This window comes from Microchirus variegatus (genome assembly GCF_963457635.1).
Source record: "Microchirus variegatus genome assembly, chromosome: 8".
In the NCBI taxonomy this organism is placed as follows: Eukaryota; Metazoa; Chordata; class Actinopteri; order Pleuronectiformes; family Soleidae; genus Microchirus; species Microchirus variegatus.
Window position 1 is genome coordinate 31,882,945 of NC_139809.1, and position 21,870 is coordinate 31,904,814.

Here is a 21,870-nt window from a genome sequence, read left to right on the forward strand (position 1 = left end):
GTAACACGGACACAAACACGAGTGTGAACGTGAGCGTGAACGCGAACCGGAAAACGAACACAAACACGAGTGTGAACGTGAGCGTGAACGCTAACCGGAACACGAACACAAACACGAGTGTGAACGCGAACCGGAACACGAACACAAACACAAACACGAGTGTGAACGCGAACCGGAACACAAACACAAACACAGTGTGAACGTGAACGCGAACCGGAACACGAACACAAACACAAACACGAGTGTGAACGTGAACGTGAACGCGAACCGGAACACAAACACAAACACGAGCGTCAGCGTGAACGCTAACCGGAACACGAACACAAACACGAGTGTGAACGCGAACCGGAACACGAACACAAACACAAACACGAGTGTGAACGTGAACGTGAACGTGAGCATGAACGCGAACCGGAACACGAACACAAACACGAGCGTCAGCGTGAACGTGAACGTGAGCATGAATGCGAACCGGAACACGAACACAAACACGAGCGTGAACGTGAGCGTGAACGTGAACGTGAACGTGAGTGTGAACGCGAACCGGAATATGAACACGAACACAAACACGAGCCTGAACGTGAACGTGAACGCGAACACGAACACGAACACGAACACGAACACGAACACGAACACGAACACGAACGTGAACATGAGCGTGAACGCGAACCGGAACACGACACAAACACGAGTGTGAACGCGAACCGTAACACGGACACAAACACGAGTGTGAACGTGAGCGTGAACGCGAACCGGAAAACGAACACAAACACGAGCGTGAGCGTGAACGTGACTTCTGCAGCTGCAGCACAACAGTCTCTGAGAGCAGCTGCCCTGGTTAGTTTGAACACATTCATCATCTGCTCGCACCAGCACTTTTCCCTGATTCCAGCAGAAGAGCATGGACCTGAGGGAGTCACAGGATCCTGTGTGTGTGTGTGTGTGTCCGTGCACGTGCACGTGCTTTTGACATTGACGTACGACGGCGTGTGCGCTCTGTTTAATCGACGCTTCTTCTGTTTCTAGGTTGAGTGAAGCGGCCGAGGCTCTGAGCGCGTTTAGGCGTTCCTCACCGAAGAACACGACGACGGCCACGCCCGACAGTTAGCGCTAGCTCTAATTACACGGATGTAGCCTTTAATCAAAATGGCCGACAACGTGAGCTCCAGACTGGACACGCCCACCAACGTCTCCCTGAGTGCCGTCGCCGCCGCCGTCTCCGAGTCGCTGGAGTACAAGAGCGTGTCGGTGTTCCTGGTGCTGCTGGTGTGCGGCGTGGGCATCGTGGGGAACGTGATGGTGGTGCTGGTGGTGCTCACCACGCGGCACATGAGGACGCCCACCAACTGTTACCTGGTCAGTCTGGCCGTGGCCGACCTGACGGTGCTGGTGGCGGCGGGGCTGCCCAACGTGGCCGACAGCCTGAGCGGCACGTGGGTGTTCGGCCACGTCGGCTGCCTGGGCATCACCTACCTCCAGTACCTGGGCATCAACGTGTCATCCTGCTCCATCACGGCCTTCACGGTGGAGAGGTGAGGCGCTGACCGGCACCTGGTTGGTCCAAACAGGTGGGGGGGGGGGCGTGGCCTGGTGTTTCTGATGTTGTCTTCTCCCCCGCCCCCCTCGCAGGTACATCGCCATCTGTCATCCGATGAAGGCTCAGACCATGTGCACCGTGTCCAGGGCCAAACGCATCATCGCTGGGGTTTGGATCTTCACCTGCGTCTACTGCATGTTCTGGTTCTTCCTGGTGGACATTCAGGTACGAGACAGAGACACTTTAAAGTCCACGATGTCTACGTCACATGATCACGTCTTTATCTTCGCTGTTAAACTGACGTTTGTAAAACCACTCACTCTCCCACACCAAAGCCCATAGAGAAAACCAGTGATTTTAGCTCACAGGGACACAGGAGCTGCTGGTCCTCTGCTGCCTCGTGTGGTCAATTTGTGTGCTGTGATGTTAAAATCACTGGTTTTCTCTATGGACTTTGGTGTGGGAGAGTGAGTGACTTTGGTGTGGGAGAGTGAGGGAGTGACTTTGGTGTGGGAGAGTGAGTGAGAGAGAGTGAGTGACTTTGGTGTGGGAGAGTGAGTGAGAGAGAGTGAGTGACTTTGGTGTGGGAGAGTGAGTGACTTTGGTGTGAGAGAGTGAGTGACTTTGGTGTGGGAGAGTGAGTGACTTTGGTGTGGGAGAGTGGGTGACTTTGGTGTGGGAGAGTGAGTGACTTTGGTGTGGGAGAGTGAGTGACTTTGGTGTGTGAGAGTGAGTGAGGGAGAGTGAGTGACTTTGGTGAGGGAGAGTGAGTGACTTTGGTGTGGGAGAGTGAGTGACTTTGGTGTGGGAGAGTGAGTGACTTTGGTGTGGGAGAGTGAGGGAGAGTGAGTGACTTTGGTGTGGGAGAGTGAGTGACTTTGGTGTGAGAGAGTGAGTGACTTTGGTGCGGGAGAGTGAGTGACTTTGGTGTGGGAGAGTGAGTGACTTTGGTGTGGGAGAGTGAGGGAGAGTGAGTGACTTTGGTGTGAGAGAGTGAGTGACTTTGGTGTGGGAGAGTGAGTGACTTTGGTGTGGGAGAGTGAGTGACTTTGGTGTGGGAGAGTGAGTGACTTTGGTGCGGGAGAGTGAGTGACTGGTGTGGGAGAGTGAGTGAGAGAGAGTGAGTGACTTTGGTGTGGGAGAGTGAGTGACTTTGGTGTGGGAGAGTGAGTGAGTGACTTTGGTGTGGGAGAGTGAGTGAGAGAGAGTGAGTGACTTTGGTGTGGGAGAGAGAGTGAGTGACTTTGGTGTGGGAGAGTGAGTGACTTTGGTGTGAGAGAGTGAGTGACTTTGGTGTGGGAGAGTGAGTGACTTTGGTGTGGGAGAGTGAGTGACTTTGGTGTGGGAGAGTGGGTGACTTTGGTGTGGGAGAGTGAGGGACTTTGGTGTGGGAGAGTGAGTGACTTTGGTGTGGGAGAGTGAGTGACTTTGGTGTGGGAGAGTGAGGGAGAGTGAGTGACTTTGGTGTGGGAGAGTGAGTGACTTTGGTGTGAGAGAGTGAGTGACTTTGGTGTGGGAGAGTGAGTGACTTTGGTGTGAGAGTGAGTGACTTTGGTGTGTGAGAGTGAGTGACTTTGGTGTGTGAGAGTGAGTGACTTTGGTATGGGAGAGTGAGTGACTTTGGTGTGGGAGAGTGAGTGACTTTGGTGTGGGAGAGTGGGTGACTTTGGTGTGAGAGAGTGAGTGACTTTGGTGTGAGAGAGTGAGTGACTTTGGTGTGAGAGAGTGAGTGACTTTGGTGTGCGGGAGTGAGTGACTTTGGTGTGTGGGAGAGTGAGTGACTTTGGTGTGGGAGAGTGAGTGACTTTGGTGTGGGAGAGTGAGTGACTTTGGTGTGAGAGAGTGAGTGACTTTGGTGTGAGAGTGAGTGACTTTGGTGTGGGAGAGTGAGTGACTTTGGTGTGAGAGAGTGAGTGACTTTGGTGTGAGAGTGAGTGACTTTGGTGTGAGAGAGTGAGTGACTTTGGTGTGAGAGAGTGAGTGACTTTGGTGTGGGAGAGTGAGTGACTTTGGTGTGAGAGAGTGAGTGACTTTGGTGTGGGAGAGTGAGTGACTTTGGTGTGAGAGAGTGAGTAACTTTGGTGTGGGAGAGTGGGTGACTTTGGTGTGGGAGAGTGAGTGACTTAGGTGTGAGAGAGTGAGTGACTTTGGTGTGGGAGAGTGAGTGACTTTGGTGTGGGAGAGTGGGTGACTTTGGTGTGGGAGAGTGAGTGGTTTACAAACAGCCATGTTGTCTCCTGTCATATCCAGGTGTCAGAGGACGGACACGTACAGTGCGGCTACAGAGTGAAGCGTGACCTCTACCTCCCCATCTACCTCACCGACTTTGCCGTGTTTTACGTCACGCCGCTGCTGCTCGCCATCGTGCTGTACGGCCTGATCGCACGAGTCCTCTACGTCAGGTACGACATACGACACGACTCACGGTGTTAGTCTGTTTTAATTTATATTTATATATATATGTAGTGTTTATACTCGTGTATATAGTGTTTTCAGTGTCTATACACCTGCGCTGTGTCTGTGCTGCGTCTAAATAAATACTCTAAATAAATAAAATTATACTTATTAACAATCATTTGAATAGATGTAATTTATTACTTCCACCCCTATATATATATATATATACCATTCTTTCTTGAAACTACAGGGGGCAGCAGAGCGTTAAACTAAATACTTTCATGACCACGTTAGAGAATTAAGACGAGCGACCAAATCTGTCTTTGAACATAAAAACTACAGTTAAATCAAACGCACAAACTGAATCCAGAAAACAAACCAAACACCGCTTTTCTGTTCTCTCACTGACGGATTCTTATGCTGCCTTACATTTGTAGTCGGAACTTGGATTTTCCGACTTTTGCTGTAACACGTTGTAAACGCATTGTAACAGGCTGTAACAGGCTGTAGCACGCTGTAACGGGCTCTAACGCGCTGTAACGCGCTGTAACACACTGTAACGCGATGTAACGCGATGTAGCGCGATGTAGCGCGATGTAGCGCGATGTAACACGTAACACGCTGTAACGCGATTTAACACGCTGTAACACGCTGTAACATGTAACACGCTGTAACGCGCTGTAACATGTAACACGCTGTAACGAGCTGTAACATGCTGTAACGCGCTGTAACGCGATGTAACCCGCTGTAACACGTAACACGATGTAACACACTGTAACGCGCTGTAACACGCTGTAACATGTAACGTGCTGTAACGCGATGTAACCCGCTGTAACACGTAACACGATGTAACACACTGTAACGCGCTGTAACACGCTGTAACACGCTGTAACATGTAACGTGCTGTAACACGTAACACAATGTAACACGATGTAACGTGTAACACGCTGTAACGCACTGTGACGCGATAAAAACGCGCTGTAACACGCTGTAACACGTTGTAACGTGCTGTAACAAGTAACGCGTTGTAACGTGTTGTAACGCGATGTAACACGCTTTAACGCGCTGTAACACGTAACGTGCTGTAACGCGATGTAATGCGCTGCAACGCGATGTAACGCGCTGTAACATGTGTAACACGTAAGGTGCTGTAACGCGCTGTAGCGCGCTGTAACGCGCTGTAACACGATGTAACGTGTTTCCCTGCAGTCCTCTGCCCAACCATCCTGACACCAGCGCCACCATGCTGCGGAGAAGCTGCCGGGAAACCTATGAAGTTGGTAAAGGGGGTCGTCCGAGCCGAGGCAGGACGGCCATTTCCTCCAGGAAACAGGTGAGTTTATTATAAACATGACGGCAAGGTTGAAAGATTCTACTCAAGCTGCAGTAAAAAAGTATTTCAAACGTGCTCAGAGTAAAAGTTACTTAGTAACAGAAATGTTCAGAAATGTTGAGAAACATTCAGGAATGTTTAGAAATGTCCTGAAATGTTCAGAAGCGTTCAGAAACGTTCAGAAACATTCAGAACACCAGAGTGCAGGTCCAGGTTGTTCAAAGGCAAACAAACCAAAGCGTAAATGTGTCATTAGTGTCAAGCTCGTTTCCCGCCGCATAATTAAAGTCATCATTTGCATTTTCCAGAATGTCAGTGTGTTGTCGTCCCGTCATAGAAAGATCATTAGAAAGCTCTCATATCCACCTCCTTTGTCTTCAGTTACACGCTTTGTTGTGCACAGATATTTCCTCTGTATCTACCTGCTGCTGCTGCTGCTGAAGCTGCTGCTGCTGCTGAAGCTGCTGCTGCTGCTGCTGCTGTTTCTGCTGCTGCTGTCGCCTCAGACCACCACTCTTATCTCATGTGATAGCTGCTATCAACCTGCCACAGAACACAGGAGCTAACACGGCTCAGTGGCGCAGGCCTTTAAAAGAGCAGTGGGTGGACGAGGGAGGAGTACCGTACCAAACTAGACCGTACCAAACTGTACTGCACCATACCAAACTGCACCGTAGCAAACTGGACCGTACCAAACTGAAGTGTACCGTACCAAACTGAACTGCACAATACCAAACTGTACCATACCAAACTGCACCGTACCAAACTGGACCGTACCAAACTGTACCATACCAAACTGTACCGTACCAAACTGAACCATACCGTACCAAACTATACCATACCGTACCAAACTGAACCATACCGTACCAAACTGGACCATACCGTACCAAACTGAACTATACCATACTGTACCAAACTGGACCATACCGTACCAAACTGAACTATACCATACCGTACCACACTGGACCATATCGTACCAAACTGAACCATACTGTACCAAACTGAACCATACCGTACCAAACTGAACCATACTGTACCAAACTGAACCATACCATACCGTACCAAACTGAACCATACTGTACCAAACTGGACCATACCGTACCAAACTGAACTATACCATACCATACCAAACTGAACTATACCGTACCAAACTGAACCATGCTGTACCAAACTGAACCATACCATACCGTACCAAACTGAACCATACCATACCGTACCAAACTGAACCATACCGTACCAAACTGAACCATACCGTACCAAACTGAACCATACCGTACCAAACTGAACCATACCGTACCAAACTGGACCATACCGTACCAAACTGAACCATACTGTACCAAACTGGACCATACCGTACCAAACTGAACTATACCATACCGTACCACACTGGACCATACCGTACCAAACTGAACCATACTGTACCAAACTGAACCATACCGTACCAAACTGAACCATACTGTACCAAACTGGACCATACCGTACCAAACTGAACTATACCATACCGTACCAAACTGAACTATACCATACCGTACCAAACTGGACCATACTGTACCAAACTGAACCATACCATACTGTACCAAACTGAACCATACTGTACCAAACTGAACCATACCATACTGTACCAAACTGGACCATACCATACCAAACTGAACCATACCAAACTGGACCATACCGTACCAAACTGGACCATACCGTACCAAACTGAATTGTACCATGATGGAAACCGAATGATTGAACTGCGTCTCTGTTTCTTCTGGTCAGGTGACTAAGATGTTAGCGGTGGTCGTGATCCTCTTCGCTCTGCTGTGGATGCCTTATCGAACCTTAGTCATCATCAACTCCTTTGTGTCCACGCCGTACCTGAACGCCTGGTTCCTCCTGTTCTGTCGCACGTGTATCTACGCCAACAGCGCCATCAACCCCGTCATATACAACGCCATGTCTCAGAGGTTCCGCTCGGCATTTCGCGGGCTCTACCATTGCCGGCGGCCGGAAAGCCTTCAGAGGATACCGTCCACACTCCAGACGGGTTTTGGCAAAATCCGAGAACCCCAGACCTCCCTGGCAACTGACGACAAAGGAGATGATGAGGAGGCGAGGAGGAGCAGCAGGAGGAGGAGGAGGAGCATCCTGGATACCGGCGGTGACATGAAGGCAAAGCAGAATGGAAGCAGCCACCAGGACAGAGTGAGCGGCAGCAACGCAGATCGTCCGGACGTCGACGGTGCTCTCTTTGAAACGTCCCTGTGCGGCGGCGAGGGTTTGGAGACGCCTTTGCCGAACGACGACCACGATGACGCAAACGCCGCGGGAAAACGCTCTGTCAACGGAGGACAATGTGTCACGTTTCTGTCAGTGCAGGAGACACTGGGAGGTGACGGAGGAGGAGCCGAGGTCACGTGACTGAAGCGTTTCCTGTGTGTATCCGTGGTGCTTTTATTGGTTTGGACCAAAGGATTCGGTTTGTTTTAAATCTATTTTTCATGTTGTGATTCAGGGACAGGTGGGCGGGGCAGGAATAGGTGGGCGGGGCAGGAATAGGTGGGCGGGGCAGGAATAGGTGGGCGGGGCAGGAATAGGTGGGCGGGGCAGTTAGACTGTGTAAATAAAAGAGTGTTAAGTGTGAAGGTGCATGAGTTACTTTGTTTCTTTGATTATTATTGTTGTTATTATTCATGTGTTCACAGTGTTTTTATGCTCCTGTAAATGGTTTAGTGCTGGTGTTTGATTAAAATGAATGGATGAAAAGAGTTGTATGCTTTTTAGAGTGAGTGAGTGAGTGAGTGAGTGACTGAGTGAGTGAGTGAATGAGTGACTGAGTGACAGAGTGAGCGAGTGAGTGAGTGAATGAATGAGTGAGTGAATGAGTGAGTGAATGAGTGAGTGACTGAGTGAATGAGTGAGTGACTGAGTGAGTGAGTGAATAAATGAGTGAGTGAGTGAGTGAGTGGGTGAATGAGTGAGTGAGTGAATGATTGAGTGCGTGAATGAGTGAATGAATGAGTGAGTGAATGAATGAGTGAGTGAGTGAGTGAATGAATGAGTGAGTGAATGAGTGAGTGAATGAATAAGTGAGTGAATGAGTGAGTGAGTGAATAAGTGAGTGAATGAGTGAGTGAGTGAATGAGTGAGTGAATGAATGAGTTAGTGAGTGAGTGAGTGAGTGAATAAGTGAGTGAATGAGTGAGTGAGTGAGTGAATGAGTGAGTGAATGAATGAGTGAGTGAGTGAGTGAATGAGTGAGTGAATGAATGAGTGAGTGAGTGAATGAATGAGTGAGTGAATGAGTGAGTGAGTGAGTGAATGAGTGAGTGAATGAGTGAGTGAGTGAATGAATGAGTGAGTGAATGAGTGAATGAATGAGTGAGTGAGTGATTGAATGAGTGAGTGAGTGAATGAGTGAATTGTGCACAGATCCTCAGTCTCTGAATCATCAGAATTGTAAATTTTCACCAAACAAAAACTTTGATGTAAATTTACATAAAAGCTCAAAAACGTTTGCTACAAATTAGCATAAGAGAATAATTTACACACACACAGGAGGAGGAGGAGAGGAGGAGAGGAGATGAGGAGAGGAGAGGAGAGGAGAGGAGGAGAGGAGAGGAGAGGAGAGGAGATGAGGAGGAGGAGAGGAGAGGAGAGGAGAGGAGATGAGGAGGAGGAGAGGAGATGAGGAGGAGGAAAGGAGATGAGGAGGAGGAGAGGAGAGGAGAGGAGAGGAGGAGAGGAGGAGGAAGATGAGCTTCATCAGCTCACACAAGATATAAATAACACGGTGAGGGGGTGACATCATGTGTGTGTGTCAAAGTGAGGACATGTTATATATATATATATATTTATATAAATATATATATATATATTTATATAAATATATATATATTGCATTTAGTTCTTAGTAAATCATGGATTCAGTTGATTAAAAATTAAAAGTTAAAAACTGTATTTTATTATTATTATTATAATAATAATAATAATAATAATAATCCATAATTATTATAATTTTTCTGGGAGTGAGTCAGACTCCGCCCACTGACCGTTGCCATGGAAACGTGTGTGATGATATGATGGTCAGATGTGAGGAGGAGACGTGTGAGCTCTGACTCATGTTACCATGGTAACACAGTGATGGACATGAGAGAGAGAGAGAGGGAGACTGAGAGGGAGAGAGGGAGAGAGAGAGAGAGAGAGAGAGAGAGAGAGGGAGAGAGAGAGAGAGAGAGAGAGAGAGAGAGAGGTTTTACTTTGAAAAGAAAGAGTTCACAAAGTTTCACGACACGTCTTTATCTCACTGTGAGTCTGTAAACCACTCACTCTCTCACACCAAAGTCACTCACTCTCCTTCACCAAAGTCACTCACTCTCTCACACCAAAGTCACTCACTCTCCTTCACCAAAGTCACTCACTCTCTCACACCAAAGTCACTCACTCTCCTTCACCAAAGTCACTCACTCTCTCACACCAAAGTCACTCACTCTCCCACACCAAAGTCACTCACTCTCCTTCACCAAAGTCACTCACTCTCTCACACCAAAGTCACTCACTCTCCCACACCAAAGTCACTCACTCTCTCACACCAAAGTCACTCACTCTCCCACACCAAAGTCACTCACTCTCCCACACCAAAGTCACTCACTCTCCCACACCAAAGTCACTCACTCTCCCACACCAAAGTCACTCACTCTCTCACACCAAAGTCACTCACTCTCTCACACCAAAGTCACTCACTCTCTACCAGTGATTTTTGGTGTGGAAGAGTGAGTGGTTTTGTTCCACTGGTAAGACTCGTCTCGACGTTTGAAGGATATTTTCTGTTAAAAAGCAGAAACAAGTCCATGAATTGTTGTCACAAAGGGATTTTCAAAATAAAATAAAAAAAACCCAGAGAAGCTTCACACGCAGCATGAGCTGTGGTCTCTATGGTAACAAGCCTCAGGTGCAGAACACACACACACACACACACACACACACACACACACACACACACACACACACACACACACACACACACACACTGTGTCATGATTCTGTATTTACATTCAAACAATAATCCAAAGTAACGTCCACATCTGTGTCCTCATCTGCAGGATCCAGATCCAGGTTTGAGGTTATAACTATTATCATTATCATTATTATAATAATGATAATGATAATGATAATAATAATAATAATAATGATTATTATTATTATTATTATTATTATCATACACGTCCTCACCGTGGGCCTGTGATGGACTGACCCAGTGTCCAGGATGAGGACATTTGATCAAAATGATTGTGAAACATGACAAACACAGAAAAGTCTCTGGTCCTCAGACACAAACGTGGATTTTCAGCTTCTGTAAAAGAGTTTGAAGGTAAAAGAGTTTTATGAGAGAATTCTTCCTCAGAAACAGGAGATTTATTTAAAGCACAAATCAATAAAAACCTGAGCTAAAACTCTGACTTTATAGACGTTCACTGTGTGTGTGCGTGTGTGTGCGTGTGTGGTATAATGAGGTTATACCTCATGGTATAATGAGGTTGTGTACCTCACTGTGAAATGAAGTTGTACTTCATTGTATGGTGAAGTTTTACCTCACTATAATGAGGTTGTATCTCGTTATATAAAGAGGTCGTACCTCATTGTGTACTGAGGTTGTACCTCATTGTGTACTGAGGTTATGCCTCACAGTATATATTATATATATATTATATATTATATAATGAGGTAAAAGGTTTAAAGTTAGAATTCAAAGTTGATTTTCACGTTAATGATGTGAAGTTTCCACAGGAAACTGACGGAGACAGAGTGTGAATTATTGAAGACGCCTCCTAAAGGTCACAGCTCACACAGCAGCTCCTTCATTATTCACTCACTCATTAGTTGTGTTGTTGTTATTATTATGGGATGGTGCTGTATCTCTCTTTAAGCTAATGCTAAAACTCACGTGAACTCACGTACGATCACGTGGTAACAGGACGTACGTAGCGGCGTGACGTCAGAGGGAGGCGACGTTGTTGTTGTTGTTGTTGTGAGTTAACGCACAACCATCAGCAGTTTGTTTTATTTGTTTTCTCATTGTAGCGTTTTTAAAGGTGCAGTTTAGGGAAATATGACGGTGTCTGCGCTGACGACTGGACTGTTGCTGTGAGGACGGAGTGGTTTGGTCGTCATGTCGTACGAATCTCAGTGAAAATGATTTTTATAACGAGAAACAAAAACTGTGTTAATAACAGAAACATATATATATGACAGGTGGTGGCTGTGGTTTCCATGGATACGCGGACGACAGCTGCCTCCATGTTTCTGGACGTAAATCATCAGAGGTCAGAGGTCGGCGCGCGTGTGTGTGTGTGTGTGTGTGTGTGATGCAGCTGGTGAATCAGTGATTAAGCTGCTGCATTAACGCCGTCTTAAAATGAAAGCGTATTAAAGTCAGAGTCTGTTTTCTAGAAACTGCTGTTTGTGAGTTTTCATTTTCTCTATGGGCTTTGGTGTGGGAGAGTGAGTGGTTTACAAACGTCAGGTTAACACAAGGAAAAGTCTGTAACAGTGAAGATAAAGACGTGAACGTGTTCTTAAAGACATCGTAGACTTAAACTGACGTAGATAAATTCAGACGTATTCACGTGTGTCTTTCGTTAAAGTGGCTGAAATCTGTTTTTTTAACACCACATCAGTCACTCACTCTCCCACACCAAAGTCACTCACTCTCCCACACCAAAGTCACTCACTCTCTCTCACCAAAGTCACTCACTCTCCCACACCAAAGTCACTCACTCTCTCTCACCAAAGTCACTCACTCTCCCACACCAAAGTCACTCACTCTCTCTCACCAGTCACTCACTCTCCCACACCAAAGTCACTCACTCTCCCACACCAAAGTCACTCACTCTCACTCACTCTCCCACACCAAAGTCACTCACTCTCCCACACCAAAGTCACTCACTCTACCACACCAAAGTCACTCACTCTACCACACCAAAGTCACTCACTCTCTCACACCAAAGTCATATCGTTAAGAACACGTCGTTATCTTCACAGCGTTTGGAGACTTTCTCTTTATTTTGTCTGTTTTTTGTTTTGTGCACTTTGTCATTGATTGGAGCAGCCTTGAAAACACACACACACACACACGCGCGCACACACACACACAGTGAAAAACTTTGAGATAAAAGATGCTGAATCACCTCCTGAGTCAAGGACCGCGGTGCGTTCAGGTGCACGACGTGGAGGCGAGCGTAGGCGTGGACACAAAAACACCAGCGTCACAGTCGTCGTCAGTGTTTCTCAGGAGGTTTTTTTTTATTCCATTTTATTTCCCATGCATAGTTTGGACAAGAGTGTAGTGGAACTGAACTTCAACCAAAAGACGAAATGAAAGGACGTAAAACATTTGATTTGATCAGAAAAGAAGTTTCTTCAAAGAGTCGAGGGTGAAAACAGACGAGGGGAAAAAAGTGCCGTCGAAAACATAAATATATTACAAAAAAAAACATTCAGCACATTTTTATACAACACAGTGCAATTAAAAAACAAACAAAAACAAAAAAACACAGCGGCGGCTTCATGATTGGCTCCAACGTCGGTGGCGTGACTCCGCCTCCTGCTGCGCTGTCGCTGTCCCTTTAAGAGATGAAGCTCAGTGTAAACGGTAGAAAACACGGAGACGTCGGATTCAGGAGCTGGAAAATCGGGAGTTCACGATCAGTTTCCAGTTTTGTAAAAAAAAAAAAAATAATAATAATAATAAAAGAAAAATGCGACAAATTGTGCAAAAAAACCCGAAAAACTTGTGGTTTGATTTTTTACTTCATTTTTTAAATTAAGAACTGGTGTGTGTGTGTGTGTGTGTGTGTGTGTGTGTAAAACGTCCGGTTTCCACGTTTTTTCGGTGCTTCTCCATGCGTCGGCACAAATAAAATTTTTAACATTTCTGCGATTTTCCGCGTCAATCACATTTGTGCTCTGCAGCGTTCGCCGCCCCCTAGTGGCTAAAAGCAACGCGTCGAAGTGAGACTCGTGAACTCGTGAATCCACGCAGTCCAACGTGAAACTCGTTCTGAGACAAAACGAACAAATCCGAACTCTCTACGACCAAAATTACGACTTTGGAGAGACCAGCGCAAAACGTGCTAGCTCTCCAATCGCGATGTTGCGAGTGAAGAGACTCCACGATGATAAAAACGTCTCGCCCGTCAACGTTCTTCTGAAGTTAGATTAGCATCGTGAAGGAAAAGGCTAACAGCAGCAGAACGAGAGGCGGAGCCTCCGAAATGTCGCGAAAGGTTCACATTTTATTTTTTTTTGTAGTGAAAAGAATTTTATTCCGTGAGCGAATTTGAGAATTTTAGTTCAACGTTGGACGAAGAAGAAAAAAAAAGAGAAAACACGATTTCACAGTTCTAGCTAACACTGTATCGCAACGCCAAAAGCAGCACGGGACAAAACTTAGCTTCGTAAACGAGTTCCCACAGGAAGTGGTTATTTCACGACGCGTCGTTAACTCCTCTGTGCGACGGTTCTTCTTCATCGCCGGACACAAATACAATCATCAAAAAAGAAACAAAGAAACAAAGAAACATAGTCGCGCAAAAACGCAGACGGAACTTTTCACGTGGTGAAATTTATGCGCAAAAGTCGTCGCGCGCTAATCCGCGAATGAAGACGCGACGTTTGCTGTCCAGCGTGATCTGAAAGGTTCGTAAAAAAACAAGCGTTTTTGTTTAGTCGTTTTTTCGCTCACCTCTGGGGGGCGACGTCGAATTCTCCCCCGACTTCAAAGATTGGGAACCCGACGACGCGTTGACGAAACACGGACGACGCGCGATTCGAGCGAATTTCACGTTATCTACAGTTATAAAATAAACACTTCCGTCTGACCGTATGAAAAATATACAAATAAAAAATACAAATACTCTCCGACGCTCCGTAGGTAGTTTTCTGTTGACATGAAATCAGTGAGGACCAAAAGATAAATATTTCACTTTTTTTTTTTCCGTCCCTTAACATTTGTAAAAGAGAAATTAATCAAAATTTGCGTTTGTTTTGTACGAAAAAGAAACGAAAAAACTAATTTTTTAAACACGATCCTTCAGTCATCGGTAACATTGTGATAAAACACGCAAAAAAAAAAAAAAAGAGCCAGTGTTGAAACAAAAAACATCGTAGTTTTTTTTTTTTTCGTATTCTCCGCACAGATTGTGAAAAAAAAAAGAAAAGAAAAAAATGACGACTTTTACAGTCAGAATCTATTTACTACCATCATGAACACACACACGGTTTAACGTCCCATAATGCAACACGGCTGGGAGCGGTGGATTGTTGGTGACAGACAGGGGGCAGCAGTGAGGGCATCCGTCGCAGCTCTTAGTGTACTACAAACTTTGACCCATAGGTGGAGCAACATCAGTTACAGTGTGCGTTTGTAACACAGGCCACGCCCCCACCCAGTAACAGTCATTCAGAGGCCGGGCGCCATTTTGAAACCGCCGCGAGCAAACGCTCGGCACAACAGAGAGAGAGAGAGAGAGAGAGAGGGAGGCGGAGCTTATCAGAACGGAGGGAAAGCGAGGAAGACGAGGACGGCGCGGCTCACTTGACGTGCTCGGCGCTGTGGGAGGAGCAATAGTATTTCTTGTGAGCGATGAACGTGGACAAGCTGCTGAACCTGATGTTGCACAGGCGGCAGAAACGCGAGTTCCCGTTCTGGACGGCGGAGATGGCGGCGGTTTTGGGGGCGGGGCTGCGGGGGCAGGGTGGCGGGGCCGCGGCAGCGCCGGTGACGGTGACGACGGCCTTCTCCGGGAGGAGGGCGGAGCCGGACGCCTCCCGTTTGACGCCGGGCGACGCGGCTGGAGAAGAAGCCGCCGAGGGCGACGCAGGCTGAGGGGAAGCTGCGGGAGGAGATCCAGGACCGGGAGAACCCGGAGAACCCAGAGAACCCGGAGAACCCGGAGAACCCGGAGACGCCGATTCACTCCTCGCCTCCTGGCCGTTAACGCCGTCTCTGTGGAGCCGAGGCTCGCTGTGGGCGGCGGTTTGGGAGTCGGCAGCAGAGGAAGAAGAGGCTCCGCCCCTGGGACTGTCAGGATGCAGCAGGAGCTCCTGTGGAGGAGGCTGGACCGCGAGGACCAGGCTGTGGGCGGTCCTTAAGTGCTCCATCAGGTCGCAGCCGATTGGCTCGTTGGGACAGTAAGGACAGAGCACCTGTGGGGAGGCGGCGCCGCCCGAAGCCGTCTTAGCTCCAGATCCTGGCGTGGCGGCAGCGAGTGGAGGAGGCGTGGCCTCGGTGGCGAGCTCCTGCCTGGAGCTCCTGCTCTTGGGCGAGGTGGAGGCGGAGCTCTTGAGCCGCTGGAGCTGCTCTAAGGTATGCGGCTGCAGAGTGGTGGCGGGGCAGTAGTAGGCTTTGTGCGCCAGGTAGTTCTCGATGCTGTTGAAGCTGATGCTGCACGCCGTGCATTTGTGGTAGTCTGCGAGCGGCAGGGCGGCGAGGATGGCGCCGCCGCCGCCGCCGCCGGGCCGCGGAGCGTCTCTCAGCCGGGGCCGCTTGCTCAGGTCGATGGGGCCGTCGCCTTCAGGACTGGAGCTTCCTGCCGCGGCGGGAGAAACTTCCAGTTTCGCCGACGGAGACGGTGCGGCGGCTGCGGCGGCGGCGGCGGCGGCGTTAGCGAGCGCCTCGTTCCGGGCCATGTGGATCTCGTACATCTTCTTGCGCTTGCGCGTGCGTATGGGCTGAGGGACGAAGGCGGCGGCGGCGGCGGCGTTGGCCTTGGCTCGGTGGTTGGACGGGTCGTGGCGCGACGCGCAGTAGAAGCGCTTGTGGACGGTGTAGTTGTCGTGGCGACTGAAGCGGATGTTGCAGGCCTCGCAGAAGGTTCTGTTGGGATCGTCCTCCTGGTCCTCAGCAGAACCACTGGCAGGACTCTGACTGCCTTCACTCGCTCCTCCTCCTCCTCCTCCTCCCACAGTCGCTCCTCCTCCTCCTCCTCCTCCTCCTCCTCCTCCTCCTCCACCTTCGCCCTCAGAAGACGACGATATCCTCTCTCTCCCCGCTGAGGCCTCCGTCTTCACCTCCGCTGTCTTCCTGGATTCTGCAGGAGAGTCGGGGTGAGCGGGAGAGGAGGAGGCGGCTCGAGCGGCCGCTCCTCCCTGAGGAGACGCAGAGGATCCTGGAGCTCCGCAGGAGGAACCCGTGGCTGCAGAGGCTTCGGAGGCTGGACCTTCTCCCTGGTGCCTGCTGGAGCAGTAGAGCCTCTTATGTGCATAGAAGTTGTTGATGTTGTTAAAGGTGATGTCACACTCGAAGCAGGTGGCGCCGCCTTTGTGAGGTGGAGCGGCGGCATTGGCGGCGTTGGCGGCATTGGCGGCGGCGGCGTTGGACGCTGTGGCTCCAGCAGAGAAGAAAGCTGGCGGGTTGCTCTGAGGAAGCGTCTGACCCTGTTTCAGACGACTGTGAACCATCTCCGACATCTTGGCCAGGATCTCTGAGGCCTGTGGTAAGATGGCCGCCTCGGGGTTGAACATGTACTGGGGCAGGAACGCGGCCCCGCCCTGAAGAGCCGACTCTGCGCCGCCCGCGCGGGCGGGGCTAGAGCCGGGCGTGGGACTCGTCGGTTCTGCCTTGACGGCCGCGGTGGCGGGACTCCGCGAAGAGTCCGACGTGGACGTGGACGTCTGCGTCTCCACGGGTTTCCTTCTTGCTTCTTGCTCCTCCTCCTCCTCCTGCTCCTCCTTCATCTCCACTTCCTGTTCCTGTATCTCAGAGTCTGACTGTGGCTCCTCTTTGACCTTCAGACTGTAGTCCTGGGGAGTGGCCGCGCCGCCGTTAGCTCCTGGGCTGCAGGAGTCCGGCTTGGGGACGCAGGCCAGCGGCTGGGGGGCGTCGACCGACGGCGCGGCGATTTGGCGAGGGGTGGGGCTTCGTTCCGCCGGGACTCTGAGCTGCAGGTGGGTTCGTACGTGCTGCTGCAGCTGAGCGGGCGAGTCGCAGTTGTGACCGCACACTTGACACTTGAGGACCACACCGGAGTCTCCTGGACTGAGACCTGAGGACACACACACACACACACACACACACACAGGTTTGGAAAGGGGCGGAGTCTGCGCCTACTTTCAGGAAATGTGACCAATGGGCAAAGAGGAAAAAGCCTCTGAATTTTCATAATTCAAAATTTTCGTAACTCCCTCTAACTCTGTCATAACTCTGTCATAACTCTGTCGTAACTATCATAACTCTGTCATAACTCTGTCATAACTCTGTCATAACTCTGTCATAACTCTGTCATAACTCTGTCGTAACTATCATAACTCTATTTTAACTCTGTCGTAACTCTATCGTAACTCTGTCATCATAACGATGTTGTAACTCTATCGTAACTCTGTCGTAACTCTATCATAACTCTGTTGTAACTCTGTCGTAACTCCGTCGTAACTCCATCGTAACTCCCTCTAACTCTATCGTAACTCTGTCGTAACTATCATAACTCTGTTGTAACTCTGTCATGACTCTGTCATGGTAACTCCGTCGTAACTCTGCCGTAACTCCGTTGTAACTCTATCGTAACTCTGTCGAAACTATCATAACTCTGTTGTAACTCTGTCATGACTCTGTCATGGTAACTCCGTCGTAACTCTGCCGTAACTCCGTTGTAACTCTGTCGTAACTCCGTCGTAACTCCGTTGTAACTCTGTCGTAACTCCGTCGTAACTCCCTCTAACTCTATCGTAACACTGTCGTAACTATCATAACTCTGTTGTAACTCTGTCATGACTCTGTCATGGTAACTCTGTCGTAACTCCATCGTAACTCCCTCTAACTCTATCGTAACTCTGCCGTAACTCCGTTGTAACTCTATCGTAACTCTGTCGTAACTATCATAACTCTGTTGTAACGCTGTCATGACTCTGTCATGGTAACTCCGTCGTAACTCTGCCGTAACTCCGTTGTAACTCTGTCGTAACTCCGTCGTAACTCCATCGTAACTCTGTCGTAACTATCATAACTCTGTTGTAACTCTGTCATGACTCTGTCATGGTAACTCTGTCGTAACTCTGTCGTAACTCCATCGTAACTCCCTCTAACTCTATCGTAACTCTGTCATAACTATCATAACTCTGTTGTAACTCTGTCATGACTCTGTCATGGTAACTCCGTCGTAACTCTGCCGTAACTCCGTTGTAACTCTATCGTAACACTGTCATAACTATTATAACTCTGTCGTAACTATCATAACTCTATTTTAACTCTGTCGTAACTTTATCGTAACTCTGTCATCATAACGATGTTGTAACTCTGTTGTAACTCTATCGTAACTCTGTCATAACTATCATAACTATATCATAACTCTGTCGTAACTCTGTCATAACTCCGTTGTAACTCTGTTGTAACTCTGTCGTAACTCTGTCGTAACTATCTTAACTCTGTCGTAACTGTCGTAACTGTCGTAACTCTGTCGTAACTCTGGCTCAGTGGTTTCTCTTCAGCTCACCCGTGGACAGTGGCAGTTTGGGAAGTCCTGGTCCTGGTCCTGGTCCTGGTGAGTAGACCTCAGTGCGAGAGCCAGGCTGGCAGATCATGTGACTGGTGACCAGGTGACTGTAGAGGATGTCTCTGGTGGTGGAGATGAAGCCACAGCCGTGACACAGGCCGCTGAGCGTGTCCGTGTGAACCTTTAGGTGGCGCTCACAGTTAGCTTTGGTGGTGAAAGCTGACAGACAGATGTGACAGACGAACGGACGCTCGCCTGTGACATAGAGAGAGAGAGAGAGAGGTTTATCATGTGACCTGACGATGATGATGATGATGATGATGTCACTCGCAACTCTGTCATCATAACGATGTTGTAACTCTGTTGTAACTCTGTTGTAACTCTATCGTAACTCTGTTGTAACTCTGTTGTAACTCTGTTGAACTCTATCGTAACTATCACAACGCTGTCATGGTAACTATCTTAACTCTGTCGTAACTCTGTCATAACTATCTTAACTCTGTTGTAACTCTGTCGTAACTCTGCCGTAACTCTGTCGTAACTATCTTAACTCTGTCGTAACTATCTTAACTCTGTCTTAACTATCTGAACTCTGTTGTAACTCTGTCGTAACTATCTTAACTCTGTTGTAACTCTGTCGTAACTCTGCCGTAACTCTGTCGTAACTATCTTAACTCTGTTGTAACTCTGTCGTAACTCTGCCGTAACTCTGTCGTAACTATCTTAACTCTGTTGTAACTCTGTCGTAACTATCTTAACTCTGTCGTAACTATCTTAACTCTGTTGTAACTCTGTCGTAACTCTGCCGTAACTATCTTAACTCTGTCTTAACTATCTGAACTCTGTTGTAACTCTGTCGTAACTCTGCCGTAACTCTGTCGTAACTATCTTAACTCTGTTGTAACTCTGCCGTAACTCTGTCGTAACTATCTTAACTCTGTTGTAACTCTGTCGTAACTCTGCCGTAACTCTGTCGTAACTATCTTAACTCTGTTGTAACTCTGTCGTAACTATCTTAACTCTGTCGTAACTATCTTAACTCTGTCGTAACTCTGCCGTAACTCTGTCATAACTATCTTAACTCTGTCGTAACTATCTTAACTCTGTCGTAACTATCTTAACTCTGTCTTAACTATCTGAACTCTGTTGTAACTCTGTCGTAACTCTGCCGTAACTCTGTCGTAACTATCTTAACTCTGTTGTAACTCTGTCGTAACTCTGCCGTAACTCTGTCGTAACTATCTTAACTCTGTTGTAACTCTGCCGTAACTCTGCCGTAACTCTGTCGTAACTATCTTAACTCTGTCGTAACTATCTTAACTCTGTCGTAACTATCTTAACTCTGTCGTAACTATCTTAACTCTGTTGTAACTCTGTCGTAACTCTGCCGTAACTATCTTAACTCTGTCGTAACTCTGTCGTAACTCTGTCGTAACTATCTTAACTCTGTCGTAACTATCTTAACTCTGTTGTAACTCTGTCGTAACTCTGCCGTAACTATCTTAACTCTGTCGTAACTCTGTCATAACTCTGTCGTAACTATCTTAACTCTGTCGTAACTCTGTAGTAACTATCTTAACTCTGTCGTAACTCTGTCGTAACTCTGTCGTAACTATCTTAACTCTGTCGTAACTCTGTCGTAACTCTGTCGTTACTATCTTAACTCTGTCGTAACTCTGTTGTAACTCTGTCTTAACTATCTTAACTCTGTCGTTACTATCTTAACTCTGTCGTAACTCTGTCGTAACTCTGTCCTAACTATCTTAACTCTGTTGTAACTCTGTCGTAACTCTGCCGTAACTCTGTCGTAACTATCTTAACTCTGTTGTAACTCTGCCGTAACTCTGCCGTAACTCTGTCGTAACTATCTTAACTCTGTCGTAACTATCTTAACTCTGTCGTAACTATCTTAACTCTGTTGTAACTCTGCCGTAACTATCTTAACTCTGTCGTAACTCTGTCGTAACTCTGTCGTAACTATCTTAACTCTGTCGTAACTATCTTAACTCTGTTGTAACTCTGTCGTAACTCTGCCGTAACTATCTTAACTCTGTCGTAACTCTGTCATAACTCTGTCGTAACTATCTTAACTCTGTCGTAACTCTGTAGTAACTATCTTAACTCTGTCGTAACTCTGTCGTAACTGTCGTAACTATCTTAACTCTGTCGTAACTCTGTCGTAACTCTGTCGTTACTATCTTAACTCTGTCGTAACTCTGTTGTAACTCTGTCTTAACTATCTTAACTCTGTCGTTACTATCTTAACTCTGTCGTAACTCTGTTGTAACTCTGTCTTAACTATCTTAACTCTGTCGTAACTATCTTAACTCTGTCGTAACTCTGTCGTAACTCTGTCGTTACTATCTTAACTCTGTCGTAACTCTGTTGTAACTCTGTCTTAACTATCTTAACTCTGTCGTTACTATCTTAACTCTGTCGTAACTCTGTCGTAACTCTGTCCTAACTATCTTAACTCTGTTGTAACTCTGTCTTAACTATCTTAACTCTGTTGTAACTCTGTCGTAACTTCGTCACTCACCACTGTGTGTTCGCATGTGAATCTCCAGAGAGCTAGCGCTGGGACAGCTCTTGTTGCACTGTGGAAACGGACAGACGCGTTCGTTAGGATACGCCTCCTTGGCTTTGTCCGGCGGCGGCGGCGAGGAGGAGGAAGAGGAGGAGGAGGAGGAGGAGGAGGAGGCGGCGACGGTCGGCTTCTGACGACTGGCGCAGTAATACATGAGGTGAGCCTGAAGGTTCCTCTCACTGCGGAACCAGATCCCACAGTCTTTACATGGGAAGATGTCCTCTGTGAGAGAGAGAGAGAGAGAGAGAGAGAGAGAGACAGAGAGAGAGAGAGACAGAGAGACATCAGCAATTAAGAGAGGCAGGTGGGCGGGGACTAAGTCCAATACACACAAACACACACACAAAGACACACACACACACACACACACAGTCACACACACACACAGACACACGGACACACACATAGACTCACACACACAAAGACACACCCACACAAACTCTCACACACACACAAACACACAAACACACACACACAGACACGCATGCACACAGACACACACACACACCCACCCACTCACACACACACACACACACACACACACACA

General features: G+C 47.8%; 2 protein-coding genes across 2 annotated transcripts in view; one reads left to right on the forward strand and one right to left on the reverse strand.

The window, feature by feature from the left end:
- Positions 1-1,146: 1,146 nt before the first annotated feature.
- On the forward strand, positions 1,147-7,670 carry trhr2 (thyrotropin releasing hormone receptor 2; the record flags this gene model as incomplete). Its single annotated transcript, XM_083894349.1, has 5 exons — positions 1,147-1,532; positions 1,630-1,762; positions 3,788-3,939; positions 5,144-5,267; positions 7,029-7,670. The coding sequence occupies 5 exons, from the start codon at positions 1,147-1,149 to the stop codon at positions 7,668-7,670; spliced, it is 1,437 nt and encodes a 478-aa protein (XP_083750475.1).
- A 7,170-nt stretch (positions 7,671-14,840) lies between these two features.
- Positions 14,841-21,870, reverse strand: part of zfpm1 (zinc finger protein, FOG family member 1) — a gene marked incomplete at its 3' end in the record, with an annotated part of 78,979 nt that continues 71,949 nt past the window's right edge. Inside the window, exons 8-11 of the mRNA XM_083894350.1 lie at positions 21,276-21,545; positions 18,737-18,991; positions 15,227-17,293; positions 14,841-15,142 (exon numbers count right to left, since the gene is read on the reverse strand). Of these exons, the coding sequence (XP_083750476.1) occupies positions 14,841-15,142; positions 15,227-17,293; positions 18,737-18,991; positions 21,276-21,545 (2,894 nt within the window). The remainder of the gene's footprint in view (positions 15,143-15,226; positions 17,294-18,736; positions 18,992-21,275; positions 21,546-21,870) is intronic.